Source organism: Pristis pectinata, chromosome 6 (assembly GCF_009764475.1).
Source record: "Pristis pectinata isolate sPriPec2 chromosome 6, sPriPec2.1.pri, whole genome shotgun sequence".
Lineage (NCBI taxonomy): Eukaryota > Metazoa > Chordata > Chondrichthyes > Rhinopristiformes > Pristidae > Pristis > Pristis pectinata.
The window spans coordinates 23,235,723-23,247,870 of record NC_067410.1 but is presented as its reverse complement, the minus strand read 5'-3'; the positions used below and the strand labels follow the sequence as shown (position 1 = coordinate 23,247,870).

The 12,148-nt window shown below is 37.8% G+C and overlaps 1 protein-coding gene across 1 annotated transcript in view; it reads right to left on the bottom strand.

The window, feature by feature from the left end:
• Positions 1–12,148, bottom strand: part of LOC127572139 (voltage-dependent L-type calcium channel subunit alpha-1D-like) — a 305,309-nt gene that overhangs the window by 140,568 nt on the left and 152,593 nt on the right. The window contains exons 10-11 of the mRNA XM_052019090.1: positions 7,185–7,275; positions 1,729–1,755 (exon numbers count right to left, since the gene is read on the bottom strand). Coding sequence (XP_051875050.1) covers positions 1,729–1,755; positions 7,185–7,275 — 118 coding nt within the window. The remainder of the gene's footprint in view (positions 1–1,728; positions 1,756–7,184; positions 7,276–12,148) is intronic.

Genomic DNA, 12,148 nt, shown 5'->3' with positions numbered 1-12,148 from the left:
CATGATCAATCAGTATCTATTGTACCTACATTGATCAAATACCTGTATTAATGTGTCCAGTTATGGTTGCTGAGAGACAAGAGAGACAAATAAAGGAGAAAAAGTGCACAGATAAACCAGAAGGATGCTCTTGTGTCAGTGCAAGTTTCAAGGAAAGACCAGGCAAAATCAGACTGGAGGTACAGCATCTATGATGCAAGCTTAGAGCACTAATGCAACTTCATTTACTATTAACGTTTATGATCTGGAGGCGGCAACGAAATGCAAGGTTTCCAAGTTTGCCTATAATACAAAAGTAGGTGGAAGGGCTTGTTGTGATGAGGACATTGTGATTCTGCAGTGGGACATAAATAGATCAAGCGATTAGGTGAGAAACTGGCAAATGGATTCAATATGGGGAAGTGTGAGCTCATGGACTTTGATAAGAGGAATCAAAAGATAGATTATTATCTGAATGAAAAGAGACTGCAAATAAATTAAGTTCAGAGGGATTTAGGTGTTCCAGTGCATGAATCACAGAAAGTCAGCAGGAAGGTCCAACAAATAGTTAAGAAGGCAAACAGCCCATTGACCTTTATTGCAAAGAGGTTAGTGTTTAATAACAGGGTATTGGTGAGGCCACACCTGCAACCCTATACACAGTTTTGAGCCACTTCCATCACAAAAGAATATAGTAGCATTAGAGGCAGTCCAAATGAGATTTACCAAGCTAATTCCTGGGATGAAAGGGTTGTCCTATCGTGAGAGGATAGACAGTTTGGGTCTGTATTTCTTGGAGTTTAGAAGAATGGGGAGTGACCTGATTCAAACATACAAAATCCTAAGGCAGCTTGACAGGGTAGATATTGAGATATTTTCACTAGTGGGAGAGTCATGAACAAAGGGACAAAATGGGCTCATCATTCAAAACTCAGTTACCCAGATATTTATTTTCTCAGAGGGTAGTGAATCTCTGTAATTTTTTTGCCCGAAGGTATTGGAGGCCAGATGATTAGATACATTTAAGGAGGAGATAGATAAATATTTGAAACATCAAGGAATTAAGGGTTATGGGGAACTGGCACAGAAGAGGAGTTGAAGCCAGTATAGATCAGCTATCAGGTGACCTACTCCTGCTCCTATTTTCTTGTGAACTAATGATGATATAAAGTGATATGGAAAAGTGAATCGAGCAATAAGATTCAAACTAAAGTACGAGTAAGACATGTGGATACAGGTTCAAACCATTTAGGTCTGATAATACATATACATATAGCATGACCAATACTTGAAGTGGACTTCTGGAAAAAATGATATAGCAGATAATTCAAGAGTCATTCAAAAAATATTTTTGCAGTACATGGGGCAAGATACTGTTGCTATAGATGAAAAAAAGGTGAAAATGCTTACCTTCTATCTGTGTAATGGTGGAACAGTATCAAAATGTGCACAGACCCAGTTATACATCAAATGCTCAGTCTCAAAATACCATTTCCTTACATTGTCACAAATTTCAAAAATCAATATTGCCATATATGTTAGTGCTAATGGAAAACAACTGCTATTGCTTTTCATTTCATAAATGGAGCTTTTATTAGAGTAAGATATGTAACCTTCCTATTATGAAACAATGAAATAATGCACAATAATATCTTCAACTAATATACCCAATATTCACTAATCACAGTTCAGCACTTATCACAGATAGAAATTGAAGCTAAAAAGTCAGGGGGAAAAAAAGGTACTGACCTGAACTTTGATTTAGAAATTCGTAAACTGTAATGTAAGGAGAATACAAACATATTAATAACTATGACATAAGACAATATGCTTAATAGCATCTAGTGTTGATTTTGTAGAAGTCAAAACCATGCTCCTTCATTTAGTTATGTACTGAAATAACAGCATACTGTTTGTAGGTACAGGATTGATATTAAATTGAAAAGGTAATGACACCACTTATGCAAAGTCACAACACTGGAGAAAGAACAAGTATGGGACAGATTGTACATGTTGCAGTTTACTGAAATAAGCATTTATTTTGTGACAGTTATGATCTAAATTTGGCCACCAGCTGATTATGTCAGGCTGATTCAGCTAAAAAATGTTAGAACCACTCCACAAAGTCCAAAATGTAAAAAGATGATTTTTAAAAAACTGGACCATTTTTGAAGATTTAGCCAAAGTTAAAGCTGTAGTTGCTGCTTTCCAGAAGGCTTTCTGTGTCTTCCATGAGGACAGACTAATTTCTCTGCCATTTCCTTATTCCCCAATATAATTTCTTCTGACAGTCTGTAAGGGACTCGCATCAACTTTATCTTTCTCTTTTAACTCATCCAAAGAATCTCTCATGTTTTTATGTTTCTCGCTAGACTATTCTGGTGCTCTACATTTCCCTTGCTTATCAAGACCTTGGTCTTTCTTTGGTCAATTCTGAAATTTTCCCAATTTTCAGGTGAACTACTTTTTTGGCAACATTATATTCATTTTTGTTTGATCTTATACTACATTTATCTTCTTAATAGGCACAGATGGACCACATTTCCTGTTAGGTATGCCTTAAAAGTTATATACAGTATTATTCATAGCCTCTGTATTGACTACTTAATGTAGTTTCTCAATATACTGTAGCCAATGCCATGCCATGCTTTTGTGGTTTGCTTTATTCAGATTTAGTTCAGTTTCAGAATAAACTAAAATCACTCAAGTTTTATATCAAACTCTATTATACTGTGATAACTACTCCCTAAAGATCATCAATTTCTCTTTACACAATGTAAATACTCTTCCCTCATTAATTAATCACCATGCTGATCTTGAAACCATCTTATACACTCCATGAATTTATCCTCCACGAATTTATCCTCCACATTTGCACCGCTCAGTTGGTTTGTCCAATCTTTATGTTAATTAAACTTCCTCCAGCCCCCATGTTACATGCTTCTTTAATTTCCTTACCTGAATTCTGCCACGCATTGCCACTACTGTTTGGAGCCAATATACAACTTCCAATCTTATCTGCACCTTGCTGTATCAAAGATTAGTGTGGGATGCATGGGGTTCAACTCATGAATCATTAGCACCTGTACTAAGGAAAGAGTAAGCTGGGGAAGGGGATGGGCTTCATTTCATCATTTTCCTAGAGAACTGAATAATCTTCAGTAACCAAACTGAATCTACTTCTTGATTTTCTGAGCCAAGAAATTCCTCTCTACTGCCTTTATCCTTCTTTATTATTAGGACCACTGTGCCTCTTTTTCCGCTTTGCTTATCTGTTCTAAAAGTTGTGCATCCTGAAGTGTTTAATTCACAATCTTAATTACTTTTCAACTATGTCTTTGGAATGGTATTTTGATTTATTTCTATTCATTCCATTAATTCATGTATTTTGTTATGAATGTTGCATCCATTCAGATAGAGTCTCCAATTTTATTTCCTTCCCACTTTTCTCTGCTCTGACTCTGACTGGAGGTATATTTTATGTTTGTGTGCACTCTCCCTTCCTGACAAATTCTGGTTACTGCTACCCTGCACTACTGCTTTGTCCTTCAACTTCCTAAATTTCCCCTCACCAGAAACCTTTCCCCATTGTTTTAATTTACTTTTTCCCCAGTCTGTAGGGAAAAGCATTTGTCACAGTGTTACCATGTTATGTAATGATACTCAGGCTTTAATGGGTTAACACAGTGTCCAAATACTAGAGTGGAATATTTGTTAAGTACCTGCATAGTTGTCCCACCTGCGTGATGATTCATAGCATTTATGTCAAGATAACTCTATTTTTAATCAGACTTTCGAGTCTTTGAGATGTGATTACATCTGTTTGACTGTATAAAGGATGGGACTGTCCAACTGATTACTGGACTTACCCTCTGATAGGGTTCGCAACCGGTGCTAAGCATCTTGGCAAGTTGAGGTTCGATGCCTAGCCATCACCCTGATGCAAGGATAGATATGTGATGTCTTTTGCCATTGCATCTATGGAATTGCTGATTGCTTTTGTACTAAATTGAGATTTAATACAAAATTATGTACTAAACTAACTTTAGTGTGTTAGTTTGTTCTTTCACTTGTATGCATCAGATCCAAACCATAACTAGAAACATTTGTGGTGGCGTAACACAGTCTCAATTCTTCAGTTCTCTCAGAAAATGATCAAGTGAAGCCCATCCCCATTTAAAAACTTCCTCTTTCCTTAGTGCAGGTACTAATGATTCACAACTTGAAACCCATGCATCCCACACCAATCTTGGAGCCAAGTATTCAGCTATAGAGAACAGCATCTATATCCCTAACTATACTGTCCTCTATTTCACTCTCCAATTTGAAAGGCCTCCTCTACCACAGTCCAACCTGCAGACTTTGCTCTTAAATAGGCTGCAAAAACATCATACCTGCTGGACATGCAAGGACTTAACCTATTACAAATCTACCTTCTGCATTCCTACACCTGCCTCACTCATGGTCACATCCTCTTGACTGCTTAGTCCTGTGGTACTAAATTAAAGTGTGTAACTGCCTTCTAGAACAGAGTATGCAGTATGTACTCGATGGAAGCTCATGAACTCACCTCCCAACAATCATCAATTGGAATACGTTTTCATTCACCATACAAACATATGGTTCATTCTTCTTAATTCATGTTAAACATACAGAGATGGAAATGTGTTATTGGATGCACTTTCCTAATTTATTTTTAGTTATTTGTGCTAAGGTAAGCACAAGACTCAAGTATGGATTAAATGAAGACAGTCAGATGGTGTTAATAATTACAGTCATTAGGATATTGGAACTGTTAGTACACTGAAGCTGTGAAATATGGCTCATGTGAAGTGTTTTTAGATGAGCTACTCTCGACGAGCTCTGGCTGCTTGGATGCTGCAATGCTCCAATCAATGCTACACCCACTCTTCACTGTGCTCATTATTCTCATCCTCCTCCTAGTATTACACTTCTTGTTGCTCATTTGACGATGACTGGCCTCCTTAATGCAAATTTATGCAGAAGATGATGACACATCAATGGTAAGGGATAGACTGCAAAGCTCTTCTTGAATGCTCCAGGCTGACGAAGTTGCAGCTTGAGCACTCCAACCATCTGCAGGTTTATGGTGGTGGCCTTTTGCACTCATAAAACTGACACTGTTCAACTGAATTTCTATATCTTTCTTTCCTCTATAGGAAGTATGTGGCTGTTCAGAAGGCTGACAGAACAATTTAAAGAAAAGTCTAAAATAATGTCATGATGCACAGTCAGATCACTTCAAACAGACAAATTAAGTTTAAGTAGTTAACTAATAAGTTAGTTGTGTGCTTTCAACATTGATGAACATTAAAGCGGTTACATTTTCAGCACAATCAGTTAAATATTTTACATGGGTGGAATTGGAGATATGCATGATTCATCAAATTAATCCTCATTAAGAAACCAGTGCAAATGGAATTATTTTTACAAGTACCACTAATCTCCTGCTTTAATCCTTCAAACATGCTCCAAAAAGTTAAAAGCTGGAGTATAGATTTTTCAATGGATGGTGCAGCAATAACTTAATGCAGGCTAATTTGAAAGGATGTTATATAAAACTGTTAAAATTCTGCTTTCTTGAAAGCACAGGAAAAAAGGTAAATCGATGTCTTGTTACTTACCATTTTTTCCCCAGTTTGAAATATTGCACTGTAACTAGTGTGCATTCAAGTACATGTTTATTGATCTCCTGACAACCTAAGCTGGGGAATGTACAAGCTAAACATCATGGGTAGAAAGACAAAGACCCAGACTGATGGGTCTGCATCCAAGTTTGAGAGGGGAGTGGAAAGAAGGGGTTGGAGGAGAAAATAAAGAGGTGGACATAAGGGAAAAGGGAGGAGAGAAGGAGATGCTAAGGCCCATCTCCCTGCTCCCTCCTTTCCCACCATGCTCTCACTACCTACTTGCCTTCTTCTCCCCAGTTCTTTCACTTCATCGCCCTCACCCCAGCTCATTCCATTCAGCCATTCACCCTTCTTCCCCATCTCCTCTTCTTCACTCTCCCTCTCCTCCCCCCCCCCCTTCCTTGCCTTCATCCCTTCTCCCCAACAGTAATCCAGCTGTAGGCTGTTCTATAAAGATACACCTTGAAACTTCCTGCTCTTATATTTTACATCCCTTTCACTTTGCCTCTTTCCTGTCCGTCATCCTCCTACTTCTACATCTCCTTAAATTTCCCCTTCACATCATTCTTCACCTCTCTCTCTTTCCATCTACCTCCCCCCCCCAATTTTCATCTCTTATCCCTCCCTCTCCCCCACCTCTTTTACCTTTCTTTCTGCCTCATTTACTCTTTCCACCACCACCACCATTAGTTTTCCCCTAAATTTTCTCTCCCCAGTTCTGCTCTCCCCACCCCACTTCTCTTACCTTCCTACAAAGGTCCCACTGCTGCCCGTGGGATCAAATGACAGCAATAGCCCAAGCCAAACTTCCAACCCTGAACTTCATCAGCAAGGCAGCTAACCTGGATGCTAGCACCCAGCTTCGTATTTAGCAGCAGGAAGATGGTGATGTCTAGGTACAACAGCAGTGACTCTGTGCTCCAGGTCCAATAATTAGGTAGGGTCCAAACTCGAGGTGCAGCCATGAGGGATGACTGATGGCGGAAAGGTGGGGAAGGAATCTGATTGCTGGCATCTGCACGTGGGGGCAGCGGGTGAATGATTTGGTCAAACACTTGGTTGGGGTAGTGGGTTCTGAGCTCCAGGCTTGAGAGTGGAGAGGAAGTTGTGGTGGGTGGCTGGTGGTGGGGAGGGGAGGCTCTTTTGTAATAAATTATGATCAAGTTAATCCCACACAATTACAGTAATTCCTTGATAGGCTGTTAATGTTCAATATTCACATAATTTAATAAACATACTACCCAGTTGTAAGTGTCTGAATGAATGTGTATACTTGTGCAATTCCATGATTTTATTTATTTTTTTGTTTATGTTTCTCTGTGGATTTTTATTTATGTCAATGCCTTTGTAAATTTTTACATGAACAATTGGTCTTTTCTATCAGTCTCCAGAGTTGGCTTTCTGTTCCTTGATGTCTGTGCACACATTTTTGTCTGTTATTTGCTATACATGGCTATGTTTATGACACATATATATTTTTCGTTACTACTAATGCATTCGCCCCTATCTATGTAACGCCTAAATTTGTGTCTCTATTGGTGTGGTTTTACTCACCATAATGATCCACAGCATGTTGCATTCTCACTCCCTCCACTGGCAGCATTGTCTGTGTTATCAGATCCAGTTTCACCAATAGGCAGATTTGCTGTCAGAAGAGGCGAGGAATATGAATAAATCAGTAATGCTTCATTTTCCATTTAGTACATATTTTCCTGTCATTACAGCTATGCTTAAAGTCTGTTTTAAAGCCAAAAATGAAAACAAATGGTGACTTTGATTGAAAACCTAAATGGTAATGTTCTTAAATAATAAAATTCTTAACAATCACATGACAAAATAATCTTAAAAAGATAAATGTAATATTGCTGCTGAAGCAGTAATTGTGTTGAGATAAAAGATGTCTATCAAAAACCACCAGACTTTTTGATTCCTTTACCAATTTTTGTTTTGATTCAGAAATAAATATTTTGTCATTGAAAAATGCAAATGAATTCAAACATTTATCTTTCAAAATAAACTGCTTCATAAAATATGAAGTCTACAAAATGCTATAGTTTTTTTTCAGATTTTGCAATATTCACTTAAATTCAGTAATTTTGCTTTCAGTGGAAGCCATATTCAAATGAAGTGGATGTCAGAGTTATAAATACAGACCATCACTTCCTTTCTTAAAGTAATCCTTCAAGCACAGCTCCCAGCAGGAATTATTAGTTGCTGAATTTAACCTTCGGGAGCAAAGATTTTTTTAATGCAATGTCACAGTGCTGAGAAATTATATTTCTTAAACAAAATCTAAAACCTACCTTTAAACGTAAGAAATAAAATCCAAATTAATCCAAAACTTTTAGAAGTGCACAAAACCTGGAAAGGTGGCCTATGATCTAGAAACTGTCTACTGGAGCCCAACAAGAAACAAAATACCAAACACTGAGTGGAGACAAGCCAGATTTCTTCTTCAAGAACATTCATTAGTTGATATGTCCAAGCCAAAAGAAACCCATGGATCATTTTAATAAGATATACTAGAATGTTTCCTTCAGCTACCTCTTTTCTCTTGCTTTTAACAAATTCAAGCAGTTTATTCAATTGTGAATTAAATATTGAAATTGGTAAAAACAGGAATGATGTTGTCATAAAATGGAACACTTTCAGAAAAAGACAAAGAGTGGAGGTTCTGAATAAATTGAGATCCTTATTGCAAGTCCCATAAAGCTGGAATCATTTGCGAATAATAGGCCTTTGCACAGAAGAATATGGCTTAAATAAACTAAGGACAATGAGACTAGCATTGAGGCAACAACTAGATTATTGGAGGAAACCCTAGAGATTACACTGGCAAGCCAATACTGGACGTTTTCCAGCACTGAAGGAAGATGCAAAGTTCCAGAATGGCCTGGACAAAGGCACAGTTTGAAGTCAGAAATTGTAGTCAACTATGTTCTTTTATTTAAATGGATAACCTGAATTTCACCTTTATAAGGTAATTTGAAAGATTTTTCTGCATTTAATTTATTATTCTAGCTGTTGCAATCATCTTCCACAACACTAATGAACAAAGTATAGGAGGAGATGATGTATGTTTGGGTATCTTTCAAAGCAAGAAATTACAACCTATACCAATGTAAGCATTTTCTTGACATCTGGTTTCAAGTAAATGACCCAAAACTGGGCTTAGATTGTATAAATCCATAGAAACTTAATGAAACATACATAACTAAATTAGCTGTAATAAATTTATTTGAATATAACTATGAATATCTATTTAATTTAATCAAACAATTAAAATATGACTGGAAAATTTTCATCGCTCATGAACAAAATCATTTGTAAAATGTACAAAATTGATACATGTACAAAGCTGCTATTTTCCTTCCATGCAATTTGGTTCACAACCTGAATGTAGAATTTAATACAAGTATTACACACATTTCACAATGAGTCCCTATTTTGTCTTTTGCATGGAAAGTAAATAATCCACAAGAATAAAGTTCTTCCTATATACTTTGGTTGGATAAAGTGCTTCCTGGGCTAAACAACTTGGACTTGATGATTTATCAAGAAATTTCACAAAACAACAAATTTCACAACATAATGTCAGTAATAATAAACCTGATTTTGAATATTTCTGTAACAAAGGAGAGTGGGGTTTTATGTGCTTTGGTCTTGTTCCGGTTAACGTCGTAGATTTTAGTTTGTACAGACTTGATTGCGAGTCGATAAAATTGCTATTTGACTCTTGCCTAGATTTGGATCTCACCCTTTTCTGGTGTGTTAAAACATTGCAGCATTTAGTGTTAGTGCCAAATTGGGCACCTAAAAAAATTGTGAAATAGGTCAAAAAAACGTCTGAAACAGTGATAGGTTGGTTTACACCCAGAGTGAAACACTGAAACAGGAACTGCACTGCTCCTGACAGAAGAATCTGACTCGACTGAATATGGTTGCCTGCATATAGCTCAGCACCAATCACAGAGGGTATCAGCCTGGAAGCATATAATCCCCATGGCAGCCAAAGTCTAGTAACATACTGCCTTGAAGGAAAGGGGCTACAGGAGAGAGTTCATGCACAAGGAAGAACACTTCCTTGTACATGAAATACATTTGAGGCATGTGAAGCTTGTGTGCCAGGGAAAGCAGGAGACTCACTATACCCAACATTAGAGGAGCCTGGGAGAAGATGGTTCATTGTCTCCTGTGGAGTGAAAATCCCTACAGCTTGGAGCAAAGTCAAAAGAAATTTCATGATCTCACAAGATATGTCAAGATGAATTTCACACTACCAAAAAACTGCTTTTTTATACATATAAACAAAAACATAGCAAATCCTTAATATCATAAACTGCTACTTCATTCCTCATATATCCTACCCTCTCCTAGGCCATCCTGTCAACCTCAGCCCATCAATGACATTTTATACCATTCTCTCCCAAACATCGAGGTCAAACCACCTAGGTAGGATATCGAACAAGTCACCAAATGTCTTCCTTCTCTTCCACTCAGGTTCAGCCAGACTGTAACCACACAGAGGATCTACAACACAGCCCAAGGACGTTGAAACCACTACAAGGTTATTAAAGAGGAACAGCACTCAGATTACAGGCATATATCAGGATTTTTCATTTTTCTATTATTTGATGCAGTTTCTTATAAGTGAATGTCAAGAACAGCACTTTCATCTTTATTTAAGGAAAGCATGTCCTTTATTTTGTGGAGTTAAGTCACACAGAGGTGGCAGCTGCCAACATTGCTGTAGACCCTGCAATGCTTCACCTAGAAACATTAGTAATGTCACACATTTCAAATCAACATGATTGCATAAAACCTTCAGTGCCATTGGATACTGAATGATGCATTAAGAAAGTAGAGCCTCATTAAAACAATCCACACCACTGAGAATTAATTATGCCACACCTGCTGTCATTCTGGCACTGACAGAATATGGCTACCATTCAAGGTTGGTTACTAAGTTATGGATCTTATTATGTGCTTGTTCTGTTAGAATAATACTCAGCATGGCCACTTCTGAAGGAGTGTATGCTATGGTAGACAAAGAATTATGAAGAACATCACATGGTGTGACAAGATACCCATTCTACAATGCCCATTCTCCAGGAGACCTCTCTATGGCATGAAAAACCATATGATTAGGTGAGCAAGCAACAGTAAGGAGTCATTGCTCATGCAGGAAATACGATCAGATCTAAATGCTGTAAGCTGAGTGATTATGGACTTGATCTGCTTAAAATTTTAGTTCCTTGATGCATTTCCCTACTCACTTAAAGATAATCTGAACAATATATTACGTGCAATACTCTCAGCTACTACGGCTACATCGTGGACTGGCCACCATCAATGTCAAGCAACAGTGGAAAGGAATTTCAGTTTTAGAACACCAATCGTGCTCTCCACAATGATTTGGTACTTATGTAGCTCTTGTTACATAGGTGCTCAGCTGCTGTGGTAAAACTGCAAATTGTTATTAGGAGCCTGGAGAGTAAAGAACTAGCACATGTCCCCCAGGATTCATCCCTTCAGGATATCTTTTCTACTTCCGAAAAACACAGAATTCACCAAGGGGAAATTCTCCTCATGATCCACAATCACCTGCACATTGTGCGAGTGGAGTCTTTTTCTATCTGGATTATTAACAAGAATCCTTATGGACACACAAGGCAATCAAAAGCTGACTAGATACATGGGAAGCCAGCAACCCTAGAAAATCCTGATCTTTGAGAATCTACCTATTCCTCAATGAAATCAAAGTCAATGAAATAATTTCTCCCTGAATAGTGGCTGCATAACCTTTCAGATGTGGCAGTTGGCAGTAAATTGGGAAACACTGCAAAGATCTTCTGTGGCTTATTGGAAGGATCCTGTGACAAGGAAGTTGAGAATCAAGGTAATCTTGATTTCCACAAAAAGAGCAGGCATGGAAGTGTGGATGAAGATCTTCTCACAGGACACCTCAAACCTCAGTGATGACGGGTTTAGAAACCTGGGTTTGCAAATACATTATTCATCAAAAAGATCCAGATAGGATATGGTGTCTCTGAAGACTTTCTGAGAGTAGGCCCTTCTAGATGGATATGTCTTTTCCTCCAGCTATGAGTGACCAATGATAGCCAAAGTGACATTTCCAGTAATTAAGTACTGCCAGTTGAGTCACTATTGAGGCACCAATGCAATTAGTATATCAGCATCTAAGTGCTATGGAAAACAATCACTGTCAGGTTAACTTGACTCTGGAAAGAATTAGAACTATTTTAAACCTGCTCAGTCAGATCTCCTGACATCAGCATAAACAGGGAAAGCAACAAGCTTGCAGAATGTGCTTCAAATCTGAAGGAGACTATTCCACAATGGTCATTGTGTGGAGCTTTCAGCTCAAATGACATATTACACAAATAGTCACATCATTAGATGTGTGTCTGATGTCAAAAAAATGAAAGCATGCCAAGGTGGATCACCTTTATGTATAAATGATTGTTACCTTGATGTTTGAGGGGTAAAAACAGATT